General features: G+C 47.7%; 1 protein-coding gene across 1 annotated transcript in view; it reads right to left on the reverse strand.

Annotated features, from left to right (window-relative positions):
• Nucleotides 1-4,280: 4,280 nt before the first annotated feature.
• LOC138535189 (uncharacterized) overlaps nucleotides 4,281-19,839 on the reverse strand; it is a 31,146-nt gene continuing 15,587 nt past the window's right edge. Inside the window, exon 4 of the mRNA XM_069641279.1 lies at nucleotides 4,281-4,406. Within this exon, the coding sequence (XP_069497380.1) occupies nucleotides 4,281-4,406 (126 nt within the window). The remainder of the gene's footprint in view (nucleotides 4,407-19,839) is intronic.

Here is a 19,839-nt window from a genome sequence, read left to right on the forward strand (position 1 = left end):
ATGAATGAGGGGGAAGATGCTATGGATTACATTTTCCAGGTACAGGAGATGTGGAGAGCGGAAACGGGCACGCTCTGATGCCAGTCAACATCATTATTTTATTTCATAATAAAGAGAGGCCTGCCTAAAGAGGTACAGAAAGCACTTGACAAAATTGCAGGGATCGAGGCGAAGGGGTGGCCCGAAATACAGAGTATAATAGTCCACCACTGCAAAAGAATAAAGGAACGAGAAAAAGAAATAGCACAAAAAAGATTGGCAGATGAGGCCAAGTTAGTACAAACGAAACTGGTGAAGGTCGCTGCAGCAGTAGCGGCACTCCCACATAACAGGGAGGGAGAAGAGGAGAAGGAGGGGCTGGTAGCAATACAGGGGAGGATGGCAGTGAATTGGGCAGGAGCGGGACAACCACAGTGGAATGGACAGGGGCCGTACGGAGGTCCGCAGTGGCAAGATTGGGCCCCTCGAGGGGGACGAGGTGGGTACACGGGTACGGTGGTAATGGAGGATATGGGGGGCAAGGTCCCAGAGGTGCACAAGGGAACTGCTGGAATTGCGGGAGGTGGGGACACTTCTCACGAGAATGTAGGAACAGACCAAACAATGGATTTCAGGATATGGAGCAATACTGTAACCCCCACCCAGGGAGCCCATACGGCCTTCCAATGGGAAGACAGCAGAGGCAGCACGAGCAAGGGTATGTAGACCAAAGACCAGCTCAATACAATAGAACACAGGGCCACCCACAGAATGACAAACCTATGCAATACACACCAGGAAACCCTTTCGCAACAGTTGCGAACGGGGCACCTGCCCCAGCCCCCTACAGCGGTGTAGCAGTAGTGTCAGGCAATGTCTTTAGTGAAGGGGGAGCCATGAGGCAGCCAGCATAGGAGAGCCCACAGGGAACACCTGCGTGTCCCGTTCTATCTACCACCTGCAATGCAGCGAGGAACCATTAGTAGGGGCGCCGATAGGAGACAAGCAATTCATATTTCTGGTGGATTCAGGAGCCGAAAAATCATGCATACGTGAAGGTCGGTTTCCGCTATCTAACCGTAGGTTGGAGACGCAGTGGTTTTCTGGGGCTGTCGTTGAAGTTCCTTACACAGAAGATTTGGATGTGACAGTTGGGGTAAAACAGTGAGAACACCCCTACTTTATTACGAACAGTCACCAATACACTTGCTCGGAAGGGACCTTCTCAGCAAGCTCAATATGACTATATCCTTCACAGAAAGAGGGATAGTTTGCTCCACCCCAGGAATATGCCCGCTGCATGTAATGCTGGTGGTACATGCGTGAGCAACAGCACCAGAGATACGTGGCATGCCGGTAAACCCAAATGTGCTCATTGAAGGGTTGAAAACACTAGCCTGAGTTGTACCTGAGCTAAAAAGGTTAGAGTGGAGGGTACCAGCAGAATTCATCTTCCGCCCAATAGTGCGCACAGACATTGCACCTGGTTCAGTGATATTTTTAGATTTGCATGCAGTACAGATATCAGCCAAAAGAATTGCAGTAATTGGTATGGACATAGATGGATGTGAATGGCGCACTGTGTTGTGCATCAATGCTGACATTGCCTTACGTGATCTGTCAGATGAGGATCTCTTTTCCGTCTCAGAAAGTGACGGAGAGATAATAATGGAAATAGCAATTCCATGTGATATCTTGATACAAATGAGACAAGTGCCCGTACAATTGATGGCAGTTGTAGGAGCACCACCCTCCTTTTTTGATGATGACATGAGACTAGTTCCAAGCAACTTGTGGACTGCGGGTGCCCGAGATGTAGGGTTGTTGCACAGAGTTACCCCAGTTACAATAAAGCTTAAACCAGGAGCAATCCTGCCCCGAGTGAAACAGTACCCATTGTCCTGTGAAGCTGAGGAAGGAATAAAGGAAACGATAAGTGCCTTATTGGCCCAGGGAATAATAATACCCTCAAATTCCCCATGTAATACTTGCATTTACCCAATCAAGAAAGCAAATGGAGGGGCATGGAGGATGATCCAGGATCTACGCCCACTAAATGACGTCATACAAAAAGAGTTTCCTCTAGTCCCGAACCCTGCATCAATACTTTGCAGTATCCCAAAAAACGCATCACATTTCACAGTAGTTGATTTGAAAAATGCATTTTTCTCCATTCCCTTGGCAGCAGAGAGCAGATACTTGACAGCATTTACACTAGGGGGGAAAATATATGAGCATTGCAGGTTGCCACAGGGTTACTGTGAGAGCCCCAGTATATTCAATCGTATCCTCCACAAAGACTTGGGAAACTTGACAGCTGCAAGCACCATCATTCAGTACGTAGATGGCCTCCTCATTTGTGCACAGAATGAGGAAGAATGCAGGAAGGACTCAGTTACACTCCTAAAACTGTTGGCCCACAAAGGCTACAAAGTGGACAGAGGGAAACTACAATACTGTCAACCAGATGTATTATACCTGGGACAGCTGATATCAAAGGATGGCAAAAAGATAATACCTGACAGAGTAGAAGCGATCACAGCAGTAGGAGAGCCAAAAACGGTAAAAGAAATGCAAACATTTTTAGGAATATGCAACTACTGCAGAGCATGCATACTAGTTTATGCAGAATACACAAGGCCCTTACTACAAGCACTCAAAGATGCCAGGCGGGAGAGCAAAGAAATAAGATGGTCAAAAGAAATGAGTGACTCATTTGCTTCACTGAAACAGCTAATTTCAAGCGCTCCAGTACTCGCCAACCCGCACTACGAGCGCAAATTTTACCTGTTTTCCCACTGCAAAGGAACACTTATGACAGCTGTATTAACACAAAAGACATCCATGGGACACAAGCCATTGGCTTACTACAGTGGCACACTAGACACAGTAATGCAAGGCCCCTTTGTGTGCGAACAGTCTCTCGCTGCCGCCGCGTTCGCCATTGAGAAAAGTGCCATTATAGTAATGGGATGCTCCGTTACATTATTTGTGGAACACTCCCTTTTCGCGATACTGGAAAGATCAAAAAGCACACTAACAACACAGCGGGCAACAGCATACGAGATAATATTATCCAGCGCTAACATCCACATAGTAAGGTGCAGAACAGTAAACCCAGCGACATTCATCACAGAACCATGTACATTAGAAGACATGCAAGAGCACGATTGTGCAACATATACAGGAGAACAGGGAGAGGGCCCAGTGGTGAGTGAAAATGCCCTAACGGAAGGAGAAGTGTACTTTGTAGATGGATCAGCATCAATTGACATGGATACAGGTGAAAAACATGTGTGAATGGCGGTAGTGAGATTAGAAGAAGGTGAGTATGAGGTGCTAGTACAATATCGCCTTCCATCGCACTTTTCAGCCCAAGCAGCAGAACTTATTGCCCTAATTGAAGCATTACGTGCAGCCAAGGGATGCACAGTGACAATATAAACAGATTCAGCATACATGACTACCACCGTACACGGTGGTCTGGCCCAGTGGGGGCGGAGACGGTTTCGCAGGGCGGATGGGACTCCAGTACAACATGCCGAACTGATAAAGGAATTAATTGAGGCACTGAAAGAACCTACAATGGTGGCAATCGTCAAGTGCCAAGCCCATACGTCTAATACTGATATTGTATCTTTGGGAAACGCGGCAGCGGATGCTGCCGCCAAGGAGGCATCATATTTTCAAAAGGAAACTGCAGGTGAGTACCTATTGCAGCAACACGCAAGTGAGGAACTACCAGAAGGGTACAATGCCATGCCCATATCACAAATACTGGAGTTGCAGGAAGGGTCGAGTAATGAGGAAAAAGCATTGTGGGAGAAAAGGGGTTGCAGCCAGTGAGCAACAGACTTATTGTGGCACCAGAATAATACAGGTAAAGTGGTGTTACCCATTAAACTGATGGAGGTAGCGTTCCAGCAATTACAATTTCCAGCACACAATGGCAAACAACACATAGCAGCGGACATACAGGAAGATTGGTTTGTGCCTGGGCTCCAAGAACATATATCAAGATTAGCAATGGAGTGCACAACCTGTCAGATATGCAATTCTGGGATGACCATACGGAGACTCAGAGGGACAATTCCAAAACCTACAGGGCCCTTCCGAGAACTGCATATTGATTACGCAGACATGGGGGAGAGGTGTAATGGGGCACGCTACATGATAGTAGTTGTATGTCCATTCTCTAGGTGGGTGGAGGCTGGCCCATGTGCACGCCCGATGCTAAATGCGCTGCAAAGTTCCTAGTGAGAGAAGTGTTCCTGCGCTGAGGAATTTGCGACGTGATTCGCTCAGACAACGGCACTCATTTTGTGAATGAGCTGTTCAAAGAAGTTACTGCATTGTTGGGGATTAAACATAAGCTTTGCTCGATTTATCACCCTCAAAGTAATGGCGTTGTCGAGAAGATCAACGGCCTGTTAAAGGGGAGATTGTCTAAACTGTGTTACTCACTCAAAAAGAACTGGGTTTATTGTTTACCTCTTGCATTATTCGAGCTGAGAAATCAGCCAAGTAAGGACCACCACTTGTCCCCGCACGAGATTGTGACGGGAAGACGAATGCGCACAGCACATTCTCCGCTGCGTAGACACTCAGATGCACACAGAAGCGTCACGATTTTAGGAGATGAGTTTACTGATTATCTGAAAAAACTGACTAGGGCAGCGCATTCAATCTCGACAACTTTCACCGCCATTTACAAGAGAAGAAGGAAACACAACTGTGGCCCTCATTACGACCCTGGCGGAAATCGAAAAACGATGGCGGAAATGCAATACCGCCATCGAATAGCGCTCGGTGCGATTATGACCCGTCACCGTAAAGTACGATGCCATTAGCGACACCGTAGTGAACGCCAACGCTAACTGTACCAAGTACGCGCACGCGCGCCATGCGAAACCGTAATTACCACCATGGCGCAACGGTACGCGAATTCTGACCCTAGCGGACATTTACCTAACGCCATCAAGCATGGCGGAAAGGACCATTCCGCCATGGTGAGAAGTACGGCATCGCGAACCAACCGTAAAAGGCCCTACTGAGTGCCTGTACACCACTCCCTGGCCACATTGCACAACTCCTCGTAGGTGCAATGAAGTCACACAATGCAACCACTGAAATGTACAAGTCACCCATGCATGCCAACGAACAAATGAATGTAGGGGCTCCAAGTGCCTTGTGAGTGGCCATCCATATTTGCCATGGCACCATTGCCGTACTGATGCAGCACAGGCATGTGAAGGTTCAAGTACAGCAACATGAACTGAAATATGAGACAAACAAAAACAGGCCCCCCATCGCTTGACACCAGTGTAAGGCAACATTCAAAGCAGTATCCTGAGTGAGACTGCACCAGCCCTGTACTCCTGCCAGTAAACAAACCAACCATCAGCATAAGCATGTACCACACAAGTTGGCAGAGTGACTGAGCAGCCAGGCTCATCTCAAGAGGGGCCAATGGGAGCTGCAGGGCACAGATGGCACGAATACAGAAGCTATTCCAATGGACATGACCTCAGTCTCCCTCCAAGAAACGCACGCAAACACAGGCACCTGTGACCAGCCATATTCTGATAATCACATCATTCCACCAATCCACCTGGCTGACCGGCATCTGTTACACAAAAGCTAATCCCCCGCCCCTGAGCATGACATCATTAAAACAGTCATAATGGCAGCCCCTATCCCTGACCTCACTGGGCTTCGTAGGCAAACGCCCCCAGTACAGTACCACGCAACTATACTCAGAAGCCGGAACCCAATGCATATCTTCTCACAATACATCGCTCCACAAATAGGAATATGCTACATTACTTGCAAAGAATAACGCTACACGGTCAATATCAAAATCAAAATTTAATGCACAACAAAATCACCAAGCCCATACAGCTATTAGGTCATGAACTCCAAAATATATTTCATTATTGTGGGCTGCATCCGCAATAAATGACCAGCTTCTTCTTGTGTGACGCCCTGTTCCTTCATGGTACACAGGGGCTACATTCACGTTCAAAAAGGCAACATGGAAGCGCCTAGAACCGCAGGGCCGTCCCATTAGGTAGGCACTAGTCCAGCTGAAAGGTCGATATGTTGCTCCTAGCCACTAGTACTGCGTAAGGGCATGTGGCCCATTGGCGATCGTCCCATAAAATCGTAATGGTGCTCCACTGATTAACACGAAGCAGCAGGTGTCGGGAGTAAAAGCCATCTGCAGGAGTGGCATACAGATGGCAGCGGCAAAAGGGGAGGAGATACCTGTCACCCAAATGAAATGAAAAAGAATAGTATGGGCATCAGAACTTCATTTGTATAACTCACTTCAATGATCACACTAAATCTACAGCCATATGCATGCTAGCCCACTCAAAAGGATTATTTCCACCCAAAAATCACTTGCGAATCATAACTATATAAATCGAGGTGAAAACACTATTACAAACGAGTGTTTGTGTGCATGCGTCTGTTAAAACAGAATCCATTAGATGGGATTAGTAACGTGCATAGACACAAGTGTTTGAAGGCGCGTCGAGACAGGGAGGGTTCAACAAGGGCAGATAGACGATGGTCCCACTATGGCAGCTCTGCATCACATAGCGCAGGGGAAGGCGATAGATTCCAAAAAGCCATGTACATGGCAAACTCTCAATTAAATCATCTGTCCATGCATCCATACATCATTCCCTCATCCCGGTATAAAAACGCCTGATTATTTACTCACATAACATTTGAAATTTCCATTGAGTCTGTGCGTAATGCAGTCTGCAAAATCCACTGTGCTCCAGCCCGGAATTCTAGTGTTGTGAAGTAACATGTATTTGGGAACGTCCTGCCTTATCGTCCACTACGCTATTGCGCATCCCATACTATTCATATCAATCATTGCATTCTCGCCATGGCCCCTGTCCCAAGGACATTAAACAATAGAACGTTATATTTGCAGTCAGACCTGTGGGCGTCTCCTCGCCGCTAGCTGAAAACCGAAAGCGCTGTCCTTCGAATTCCTCATTTGCAACATCACGTCGAAAAGGCATCTGTGACCGCTTGAAATCACAAATCCATCCATGTAGTGCGGCAGTGTGTGAAAATGGCAACTGGCTTCACTCACAAATGGGACGCCCCGCCCGTCGGTGAACCGCGGTACAGTGCTGCATGAGGGTCCACCGTTAATCGAGTACTACATTCCACTGACCCTTCACAAGTTTGTTCGCGACTGCACAGATAGTATGTGAAACAATGGGACCATAGCAGAATGAACATATGAACCAATATTTCACTGCCATCGGGATTAAATACATGATTGTAATAGCAAGATGCCATGCATCGAATTGCAGCGTTGTGTGCGGGACGTGCTCGCCCAAAGGGGATTGCAGCTTGCACAGGTGGAATGAATCACCACAGGTGGAGGCTATACAGCCTGAAAACACATAAATTGCACACCCAACCCCCTCCCACAACCACACCCACTCCAAAATGCTACCGGCAGGACTAGCGATGTTGGCCCTGGGGGACCTGATAGCACTGCAAGTACTCCAACTTCAAGAAGAAGACGAACACCAACTACTACAACAACCGGCCGCACAGAGGAGACGCAGGAGGAGGAGGAGGGCAAGGCAGGGCCAGCAAGGCCCACCAGCACAGCCACTACCACCACGCAGGCAGCCCGCAATCCCACGCCTCCGAGCACATCCGTTCAACCTCACTGATGAGCAGCTACCGTTTGGACCGGGACACCATAACCGCCATTGTGGACAAGACACACGCTGACCTTGTCAGCATGATAGATATCCCAACCGCCATCCCACCCCTACTGAAGGTGGTGTCTGTACTCCACTTCCTGGCCACAGGCACCTACCAGCACACAGTTGGACAGTTGCATGGCATTTCACAGCCACTGTTGTCACGGACACTATTGCAAGTGCTCGATGCCCTCCTGAAGCACGCAGACGACTACATCTCTCTACCACGCTCGGAGCAGGAAATTACGAACACAAAAGTGGGATTCCATGCACTTGCTGGCATACCGGTTTGCATTGGTGCCATCGACTGCACCCATGTGGAATTGGTTGTCCCACATGCCATGGAGGCCCAGTACCGCAACCGAAAACAATATCATTCTCTTAATGTACAAATGGTGTGTGACTCCAACAGGATCATTACACATTGTTGTGCCCGATTTCCTGGATCAACCCATGATTCTATGGTCTTGAGGAACTCTACAATACCACGCTACATGGAGCGACATGCAGGGAACAGATCCTGGCTACTCGGTGAGTCTCATTTCATGCATGATAATGTGGGGTATGTGATGCGGCAATGACCTGGCAGGAAGGGGGGGGATGCGTACGTAGCAATGTCATTCCACAAACATCCTTTATTGTCCACATACAGGTGATGCCGGGTATCCACTGAAGAGATGGCTCCTTACACCACTCCTGAACCCACAGAACCAGCATGAGGAGGTCTACAACCATGCCCACTCACGTACCCGTGTAGTCATAGAACAGGCATTCGGCCTACTGAAGGGTCGTTTCCGCTGCCTCAGCAGGTCTGGCGGGGCACTCCTGTACCGCCATGAGAAGGTTGCAAAGATGGTCATGGCATGTGTCATGCTACACAACATGTGCGTACGTAGAAATGTGCCCATGCCCCCTGACGCAGAACTGCAAGCACCTGAAGATGGTCATGATGAGGGTGGGGATGTGGCAGCACCTCAAGGAGTCCGCGAGGCACAGGAGGCCCGTGAAATTCATCAGATTATCATAGATTCATGCTTCTAGCACTCACGCCTGGTGGCTGATACATGGACACGGGACTTGTGGCACTGTGTGTGTCTGGAACATGCACAATATGGACTGTACGCCTATAAAGGCCTCGTACAAAAAGATCAATGTCCACACATCTCATTGGATGATTGTGAAATGTTTATAGCATATGTGAAATTATGTTACACACCCCATCGACCCGCCACCCAAGTAAGCCCAACACACCCCCTCCACCCTCCTACCTCCCCCCCGAACACCAGTGTCCAAAGATGCTCATTGTCAGTGGGCAGACGCTATTGCAAGCCCCCTCTCCGGGTATCAGGGGCACCCCTGCCTGTGGAGCGCAGGTTCCTCCCAGATCTACGTTGGGGGCTGCCCTGGACGGAACTTGGAACGGATGATGTCTCTGCCTGCTCACGTCCATGCATGTCCCTAAGGGTTTGTGAGAGCTCAGTGAGCACACGGCGCACAGCGGCAAGTTCAGCACATACGTCTTTGGACGTCGCATGCAGTTCCCCCCTCAGGCTCTCGGTGCTTCTCTCCATTTGTACTCTCAGGCTCTCGGTGCTTCTCTCCATTTGTGCCCTTAGTGTCTCTGTACTTCTCTCCATTTCTGCCCTAAGTGTCTCAGTTGATGTTTCTATGGCTGCCTTAGTACCCCCACATTCATCAGCATGGTCCTTGAGGAGCGTGGCCAGTTGCTGCTGTTGCACGATCACCTGGTCGAGGGACTGTTGCCTCTGCTGGGCCATGGCCATTTGCGGTGGTGTCACAGAGGGGCTGATCACCTCATGTTGCCTTGACACAGGGCTTGTGGGGGATGGCCAGTCGTCGTCTTGTGGGTGCCCCTGCGTGGTATCCTCATGGTGTACGGGATGAAACAAACAGGGGGATTGAGACAGGTCATGGATGGATCCTGATCGACATCACCGTTTTCTGTGTCGGAGCATGCTGCCATTAATGCAGTGTCACCTATGGTGCTGCTGCCACCAGAAGCAGTGCCTTCTGTGGCATCCATTGGGGGGACCTGTGGTGGTGCTGTTGTGGGCATGCTGGCTGCTGGGGTGCCTGTTGAAGTCCCCTCCTGTGTGCTGCCACTTGATTTGTGCTGCTGCCGTGTCTTGATCCGTGCAGCTGAGGTGGAGGGTCTTTGGCCGTTGGTCTTGGCCCTCTTTGCAGGTGTGCTGGTAGGGGTGTCCTGGAGCTCGTCGTTTGAATCGGACCCTGTGGTGGAGTAAAGGAGGGCGAGCGTTATTAATGGGTCTGTGGAAATTGGAATGGCAATGTATCACATGCATTGGGGTGGTACCTGAGGGTGATTTGGGTCAGGGCCTTGGAGGTGGTTTCATTTTTGTGTGGATTGAGGATGCAGTTGTTTTGCAGCCTGCAGTTAGGGTGTGCCTGCTGCACGTGTAGAGGGTGTTTTTAGGATTTTTAATTATTTATGTATTTAATGTGACTTTTAAAGTGCGCTATCAGGCCAATGTATGTGGACGTTCTCCTGGACATGTGTTTCTGTTGCACTATGTGGACACATGGTACTTCACATGATTGGACATTGTGGATTTAGCATTGTTTTATTTGGCCCACCTACCTGATTCTTCAGATGTCTGCACTCCTTTCTCCATCCCTCCGACTCCCTCTATACTCTCCATTCCAATGGTGGAGGCACAGATTTCTTCCCAGGGGGTCAACTTGATGGGTGATTCCGATCCTCCCCCGGTAGCTGTGGCAATGTTACGGTTGGCGGATAGTATGCTCCGTACGCGTATCCGCAAGTCGTCCCATCGCTTTCTGCATTGCTGTGGGTTGCGGGGTGCGGTCCCCACCACACTTACCCGCTGTGCCACCAGGGCCCATATGGCCTTCTTGTTCGCAAGTGCCGTCCTGGTCATTTGCGTCGAGAATACGACGGCAGCATTCTCCTGGAGGGTCTCTGTGAGCACGGTGAGTTCCTCACGGGAGAAGTGGACCTGCCGCTTGCGGTCGCACGCTTTTTTCGCTACTTTTCCCATTTTTATTGTTTTCACTAGGGTGGATGACGGGTTGGGATGTGTCTCAGGGTAGTATTTTTAATGGTTGTGTGGGAATTCTGATTTTATAGGTGTACGGCGTGCTGTTTCCCGTTCCGGGGCCATGTTTTTGGTTCCGTTTCCGTATATTTACGGTCACCGTATTTTCCGATTGCCGCTCATTACGGTGACCGCTATGATGGGTGGCGGAATTGCACCTAGGGCGCCGTACGACGGCCGTGAGGGGCGTTTTGGGGACATTTCCGCCATCGCGGACTTTGCACTTCCGCCATGGCGTAGTGCTCGTGCCCGATGGGTCAGAATTAGCCGCACTTTACTCCGTCGTGCAATGGCGGAAACGCTATTTACGCTATGGCGGTCAGGTCAGTTAATTTCCGCCAGGGTCGTAATGAGGGCCTGTGTCATTTGTGGAACAGGGCCCCGAAGGACAACTAATGCCAGGGGATTTTATTTATGTTAGAAGTTTTGTGCGCAGGTGGAATGCCTGAAGGTTCCATGGCCCATACGAGGTAGTTTTTTGTACTCCCACAGCAGTCAAGGTCAAAGGGCTACGGTACTGGATACATTTATTTATTTTATTTTATTTATTTGCATTTATAAAGCGCACAGAACTGCCCTGGGGCATCGTGGCGCTGTTACAGCAGACTTAGTCATGAACACAAGCATAGGAATGTGTTTACAGATGTAAACCGAGTTACCGAGTACATTTCACATTGGTAATAAACATTGAGCTTAAAGGTTATGCTATGCTGTGGTTACAATGCAAGCATGAGAGTGCATGTGGTAGACTTTAGCGGAATAGGAGGGTTTTGAGGTTTTTACGGAAGGTAAGGTATGATTTTTCGTTCCTTAGTGAGGTAGGTAAGGAGTTCCAGTTTTTAGGTGCGAGGTGTTGGAAGCTGGTTCCTCCCGCCCTGGATCTTTGAAACGTGGGGACATCAATCATGTTGGTGCGGTGAGCTCTGGTGGGTCTGATGGAGGCTTTCGGTGTGATTCTTTCTGCGAGATAGGGTGGGGCATCCAGGGATAGGCATCTATGTGTGATGGTCATGGCTTTGAAAAGTATGCGTTCCTTCACGGGTAGCCAGTGAGCATCTTTCCTTGCTTGCGAGATGTGTTCTCTTTTTGGAATGGACAGTGCTGCCCGGAGCGCATTGTTTTGCGTGATTTGGAGTTTTTTTAGGTTGTGGGCGGAGGTGCCTAGGAACAGGGCATTACAGTAGTCTAGTTTTGTACCTATAGTGGCTCTAGCGATGGACAGGCAGTTTTTAGCGGAGAGAAAAGGCTTGACAGCATTTATCATCTTGGTGGTAAGTGCCGAGGAAGAGGCTATGGCGTTGACCTGGCGAGACATAGATAGTGAGGCATCTAGGTGAACGCCTAAGGTTTTAACAGTCTTGGAGACTGTGATGGTGGAGTTGTCGATGTTGAAGGATTTGTATTGGGGGGGGAGTTTGTTGAGAATTTCATTGGTCCCTACTATGAGGATTTCGGTTTTGTCCCCGTTTAGGCAGAGGCCGTTGGCCGCCATCCAGGTTTGGATGGCTGTGTAGATTTTGGTTAATGCTGTCGCATCTTCTTCGTAGGTCCCAGTTAGAGGGAGTAGTACCTGCGTATCGTCTGCGTAGTTGGTGTACGCTATGTTACGACAGTCGAGGTCATTGAAGAGAGGAAGGGTGAATATATTGTAGAGAGTGGGGGCGGTGCAGGAGCCTTGTGGGACGCCGCAGTGGATGGTGGTAGGGGTTGCCGAGGCAGTGTCTGAGAAGACTTTCATGAGTCTGCCATTTAGGAAAGAGGCCACCCATGCAATGGCTTCCGGGGAGAAGTGTGCTTCATTTTTTAGGTGCATGCCTAGGATATCGTGGTTGACAAGGTCAAAGGCGGCAGATAGATCCAGTAGGAGAAGGAGTGCCGGTTTGCCTTTATCCATAGTGTCTGCAAGCTGTATTTTCAGATCAAGTAGGGCTGACTCTGTTCCGTGACCTGGTCGGAAGCCTGACTGTCTTTTTCCTAGGATATGGTTGGTTTCGAGATAATCCTGGATTTGTGTGTAGGCCATTTTATCCAGAATCTTGAGCAGGAAAGGCACAGTGGTGATGGGCCTGTAGTTGGTAGCTACTTCAGGGTCGAGGGTGGTTTTTTTTAGAAGCGGGCGCACCCAGGCTTCTTTTAGACTGTCAGGGACAGTATTGGCTTTGAAAGAGGCATTAATGAATGATTTAAGGAAAGGGGCGAGTGTTTCAGTGCAGTCTTTGATCAGGCTGGCGGGGCAGGGATCTCCTTTACAATTGGATGGTTTGATCTTGTTCATTATCTCAATAACTTCGTGTTCTGTGACTTCCCTGAATTTGAACGGGATAGTGGGGGCTTTTAACAGATATACGGAGGGCATACAATAATGTTCAGGAGGAAGTGAATGAGAAGGCACAGAAAACAGCAAACAATAACAAATGAAAATGTTGAATGAAAAGGTGCAGTTAAAAGGAAGTGACACAGGTATATTAATACGCTACCGAACAAATTGAATTACAGGTACGAGAAAAAGATAACTGAATAACATTAATGATTGAAATGAAACATGAAGAAAGTGATCAAATATGAATGAGAAAATCTCTCTCTCTCTCTCTCTCTCTCTCTCTCCCTCTCTCTCTCTCTCTCTCTCTCTCTCTCTCCCTTTCTCTCTCTCTCTTTCTCTCACCCTATAATTTTCTGGTAGATACAGTCCAAAAAAGAAAAAGTTTACATGTATATACTTAATGCACTTTTATGTTTTAAATAGGAACAACCATGGCAACAAACTGGCAGCCCGCAACGGATAGCAATAGAATATCTAGATGTAGAGATGCTATAGTAAAAGGTTGTAGATATTCCTATGAATGTGGACTGTCTGTATGCATCGTATTATTTTTTGTGAAACTGTTTGGTATAAGCACTTATTGGTTCATAGCATTCATCTCTGCGAGATGAATGAGGGGGGAGGGGGACCGGAAGCAATATGACAAATGAAAGTAAAACAACTGAAAGGGCAAAAGAAGGTGATTTTTTGGTATGGAACGGATACCAGCTTGTATGGGGTTATAACATGAAACCACCCAAAACAATCAACCACTCCAAGAAAAGCAGTGTTGAAATGAATGTTAGCACAACTCCCCTGTCAAACGTCTCTGACTACAATGCCCACAGTCTAAATGACCGCAATCCGTCTGTCATATCGTGGCTTTACAATACCCCCACTACCCTGCCCACAAAAGTAACCACCCCCACAACAGACAGTACATTACATCATAGAATAAAAGAAGAGAACAAAAGGATGGCAGAATAGTTTGAATCTCTGTATGATGAAAAAAGAGAGGGGGGTGTGGGAAAAGGGGGGTCTAGATTACACTTCGCCCATGAAGCTGCGAGATACCTTAGAAACAATAGAAGGAAAAGGGAGGTGGGGAGTAGGAAGTATGATGAGTATTATGGTTTGGGGTTAGATAAAATGGAAGACCCCAGACACCCTCACCAGACTAATAAATGGTATGCGGACATGAGTGCAAACACCCTCACCGGACTAATAAATGGTATGCGGGCATGAGTGCAACTGCCAAGCAAACAACAAATGAGAGTTGCTATGTCTGCTCCCTTATCCCCCATGCCTCGGGAACACCCAAAGTGGTGCTACCAAAAGAATTGCCTCTTATAAATGCCCAATGTCTCCTTCATCTTACGCTGTGCAGAATTAAGAACACCTTTCAGGCACACGACATAACTTTTAGCAGGCTGCAGGATGAGAAATCATGCTACCCAAAAGTGGAAGGAGTAATATGCCTGAAAGAACCATTTTTTACAATAAAGGGGACATTGTTCACAGACAACAGATGGAAGGATGAAGAAGTAACATGTAAAGCTGAGGCGCTGCAAGGCGTGTCACCTGAAAAGCTGCAGTGGATCTAAGGAAAGTGTACACCCATCTGGAAGGAGCACATCGCAAAGTTAACATGGGTAACTGCCAATGAAAAACCGTTCAAACTGCAGAAAGGAATAACATATGAACTATGCTTCCAGGGGGAAGGAAGGACCGCAATGAGAATAAACAAAGACTGCAACAGGACTCTCACCATCCCAGACATGAGGAAGGGGACAGCAGCACTCATGGACACCCACTGGGTGTGTGGCCGCCAGGCATACTTGCATCTCCCACAATCATGGAGCGGCAGTTGCTCACTGGCCACACTACATTCAGCACTAATGGTGATACCAGAGAGCCACATCGGTGGGGGCAGGAAATGGCAAGATGCCCCTCGCGAAAACAAGGCCCAACCGACAGAAGAGCCGCAAATGTATGTTTTGTCCTCTGGCACCAAGGAAGAAATGCTTTCCCGAAACAGACGATCATCCAATTACATATCCAAAGCATCTTCAGAACTACTGGCGCAGATCCCAGACAGATATCGATTGTTTAGCTCTGCAGAGACTTTCTTTGCCTCACTCATTCCAAGCATCCAAACACGGGCTAAGTGGCTCCAAATAACCTGCTGGGAGCTGATCCAGTTGGCAAACGACACTGAAGAATGTTTCGACGTGATCAAGGTAGAGCTGAGAGCGCTGCGGCTAATGACAATGCAAAATAGGTATGTCCTAGACCTATTAAAAGCGATTGACGGAGGTGTTTGCCGAAAAATTGGAAGTGCATGTTGCACTTTCGTACCTTCTGAAGATGCAGATAATGGTACATTGTCGCATGTGATCCCAGCAGTATACAATCTAGGAGAAAGAATGAAAACAGAAGGTGGGGCAGAAGCAAGCACGTGGTTCGACAACCTCTTCTCCTGGGTCCCATCATTGCTGGGAATGACTGTCAAACTACTAATGCCCACAGTAGTGTTTTTGCTTCTCATTTTTTGCGTGTTCCAGATGGGCCTTCGATGTTGTGCAAATGCTGTACCAAATGGTACATTGATGATGGTGACAATGGGCAATGCTCGAGGTACAGTGCAAGCTATGCAGGAGGCTCAAGTGCAAACAGGTGAAGAGGCTGGGGCCAAATACCAGATGGTACCGATATACCGCAATGGGGATATAATAGACAGATTATGGCACACAACAATTAGAGAGCCCCGGGAACTTGAGTGGTATGAGGAAGTGTGGGTGGATCTGGAGGGAGATGGGGACTGTATTTACCTGACTTGTACACCAGACAAATATGCTAGAAGGGGGGAAAGCCTGAGGAGGTGTGCAGGGCCTGGATGCCCAAAAAGGGCACCCCGGCATGGGACGAAGCGGTGGCTGATGAAAAGGAACGTCAGCGGTTGGGGGATTTACAGTATTCGTTACTTAAGTAACGAAAGGGGGGAAATGTAAGGGAGGACAGGTCAAAGAGACCCCCCTCCCCTGCAGTCCCCTCCTTGTGATGTCCATGACTCATCAGGGGACCCCCTGCCACCAGGGCCCAGGTGGTGGGTGGACCACTGGCCGACACATTGACCAAACGTACTATTTCAGGCTAGGTCATGGAAACCATTTTGAAAACCAGAACGCCATTTTAAGACATGATTCCTCGTGCGCTGCAGCACGGCCCCCACCTTCAGAGAGTCCTCGCTTACCCCTGTTGCCGCCGCTCCCTGGCAGATCCGCTGAAAGCCCGTTCCCACGAACAGTCGGACATGAGCTAGTGTTAGAGCAAACACTGTATGTTTCACCTTCCTTAGTGCATCATTATCCTCAGCGTGACCCGGGTAGCCGGGCTGGCTTGGAAAATAACTGTAAATTGTCCGCGATGAAACAAAAGCCTCGATCTTATACCAAGAAACTGTTTATACAGATATATATATATATATATATATATATATATATATATATATATATATATATATTGCATTACGATGATATTCCATCTGCACGACCCCCTTGTCAAAAATCTACAAACACTGTAAGAATAGTAAGAATAGAAGAATGTGTTATTGTGTGACAACATGGTCACAATACTCAAACCCCCTCAGGTATGTGCACACACTCAGTGCCCCTGGCCTCCTACTATGTGCTTCTCTAGGGGTAATGTAAAGAGAGTGATACCAAGTCCTTATGTCATGACTACCCTGATGCTGCTAGAGTGCAAAGGAGCACAAGCGCGACAGTATTGTGAGCTGATGCAAAATGTTTAAAGAGATACATAGAATGCCATCAAATGTGAATGTACGAGTTTAACGTGTATTACTGCTGTCAACCATATTGGTCTGTTGCTCCTGCGTGCTCCACCACCCCTAATGCTACCTCACGTATCGTGTTTACTATATAATGTAAGAGCTGTTATTTTTGCATATACTTACCCTGTAGTGATTAATAGAAATGTTGGTATAGTTAACATGTTTTGAAATGACTATGTAACGGTGCAAAGAATATAGACGTGTAACCCTTTAGAAAATCAATAAGCATTATACTTTATACAAATCCCTTTGTTTTCAATATAATTTGCAGCATACAAGAAGAGTATCATCGTGGGCATATCCCAGGTCACTTCCCCTCCCCTCCCATTGAAGCCTGCCAGAGAAAGCAAAGGCCCGAGCTACATCGCCTCACCTCCCCCAATTCGGCTGCAGCCACTTCAAGCATCCATATTCCCCCGCAGCTCACATGGCCACGACCAGCCACCTGAATTATTTACAGCCCAGCAGTAAAACCCGGCCATAACCAAAGGCCAGAGGTGCCCCCTCATAGGTCCCGCGACCCAGAAGGTCACCCCAGATTAATGACGCTTGTAAAATAAGACACCTAATATTGCACCAACATTGTGTAAAAGCATCTGTCATTACTTCTAACGAGACCTAAAGTTCGGACAGCTTACCCCGTGCCCTGAGACCCGACCCCATGGCCCATGATACCTAGTCAACAGGAAAACAGTAACCATGTCTTGATGTATCGTCAAAGTATTCCACCTAATGTGCATTCCTCCTGTATTGTATTAACCTGTAGAATAACCTAATGTAGGATTTACAGGACAACTGACATTGCGGCATTGAATGAATGGTTTGTGCATGGCAATTAGGGCAGAAAGCCAAGAAAGACGTCCATCAATGACACTGACCATGCCTGGCCTAACAGCATCTCCCGGATGAACCCAGCTGACCTGCCCACCCCACGTTGGCACCCGGCGATGTCCACCAACCACGAAGCGATGCATCACAGCTGCACATATAGTTAGTCGACGCCACCCAATCCACATGTACATGTGCCCCCTATAGTGTGTAGGTGCCTATGACACTTTTTGTAAATATAAACACCTGTCTTTGCGATTGTCAGACAGAGCGCTCTCAGAGTTTGCAGAGTTCTTTGCATGCCCTATTTGACTTAGATAAACTCCCATTAAGCTCACCCGCACTTGGTCCTAGCCTTATTCCCATTTTGGGAGAGTCCGTTACTGCCTCTCATTGCGGGAGGGTCGTGCTATCAGGGGACGCTCGCTTTCACCGGTCAGAGACCAATATGGACGGAAATCCGTTTATGCGAACAATGTTTTCGAGGAACTCCTTGGCCAGGATTGAAGCTGAAGGTAATCCCTTTAAAGGAATAAAGTGGGCCATCTTGGAAAAAAGATCTACAATAACTAGAATGGTGTTAAATCCATTGCATGGGGGTAGATCAGTAATAAAGTCTAATGATAAGGTGTGCCATGGTGTAGGCGGAATGTCTAAAGGTTGTAAGAGTCCAGCTGGTTTTTTCTTTTGACTTTTGTTTTGGACGCAAATACCACAAGACATCACAAATGATTTAATATCCTTTCGCCAGGTGGGCCACCAGAATTGTCTTTTAATTTTAGGTTCAGTTTTTGCAATACCTGGGTGCCCCTCCATTAGGGTATCATGATAACGGGAAATGACTAGCTCTTGTAGTTCCTTGTGTGGCAGAAATAGCCGCCCTTGGTAATAAGGCAGATAATTGGTGACGGAGTAGTCCGGGTTTTTTTTTATCCAGTCGCAGGGCTGTAGGATCAAAGAGTTGCTGGATCTTTACCTGAATGTCCTCTAGTGTCTGTAGAGTAGTCATGCCAATAATTCTTTGTTTGGAAATTATAAGTACCGGTTCTGGGTTCACTTCTGCCTCTCCCATCCCTATTCGGGATAAGGCGTCTGCTTTACCATTCTTACAACCTGGTCGATAGGTTATTACGAAATCGAACTCGGCAAAGAACAATGCCCATCGGAGTTGACGTGACGATTGGGCCTTGGCTGTCTTTAAATACTGTAAGTTCCGGTGATCTGTGATCACAGTAATGGTATGCCTGGCACCGAGAAGATAGTGCCACCAAGCCTTGAAGGTGGATTTAATGGCTAATAACTCCTTGCCGGTAACCGCATAGTTTAACTCGGGTGCCGAGAACTTAGTGGACCAAAATGCTACTGGATGAAGCTGGCCAGTTTCAGGGTCCTTTTGAGACAGGACAGCTCCCATGGCTAGACTGGATGCATCAGTTTCCACTATTTATGGAAGTTCAGGGCGCGGGTGCTTTAATACAGGTGCAGACGTGAATTTCGCTTTCAGCTCTTGGAAGGCATTTTCAGCTTCTTCAGTCCACATAAAGCGTTTATTTTTTCGCAAGAGTGCTGTGATGGGATGTACAACATGTGAAAAATCCGGGATGAATCTACGGTAGAAATTGGCAAAGCCGAGCATGCTTTGTACTCCTTTAACTAAACTTGGTGATGGCCACTTAAGGATTGCGTCCACCTTTCGTGAGTCCAATCGGACTCCCTTTGGGGTCAGGATAAACCCAAGGAATTCAACTTCTGTGGCATGAAAAACACATTTTTCCAGTTTTGCATATAGTTTGTGCTGGCGCAATTTCTCAAGGACTGCTCGGACGTGCTTCACATGGTCAGATTCTGAAGAGGAGTATACTAGAATATAATCAATATATACGACAACACAAACGTCAATGAGTTCACGAAGGACATCGTTCATGAAGTATTGGAAGGCTGCTGGTGCATTGCACAACCCGAAAGGCATCACCTGGAATTTGAATAACCCATACTTAGTGCGGAAAGCAGTCTTCCATTTGTCGCCTTTTTTTA

Source organism: Ambystoma mexicanum, chromosome 1p (genome assembly GCF_040938575.1).
Source record: "Ambystoma mexicanum isolate Mex_15411 chromosome 1p, UKY_AmexF1_1, whole genome shotgun sequence".
Classification (NCBI taxonomy): domain Eukaryota; kingdom Metazoa; phylum Chordata; class Amphibia; order Caudata; family Ambystomatidae; genus Ambystoma; species Ambystoma mexicanum.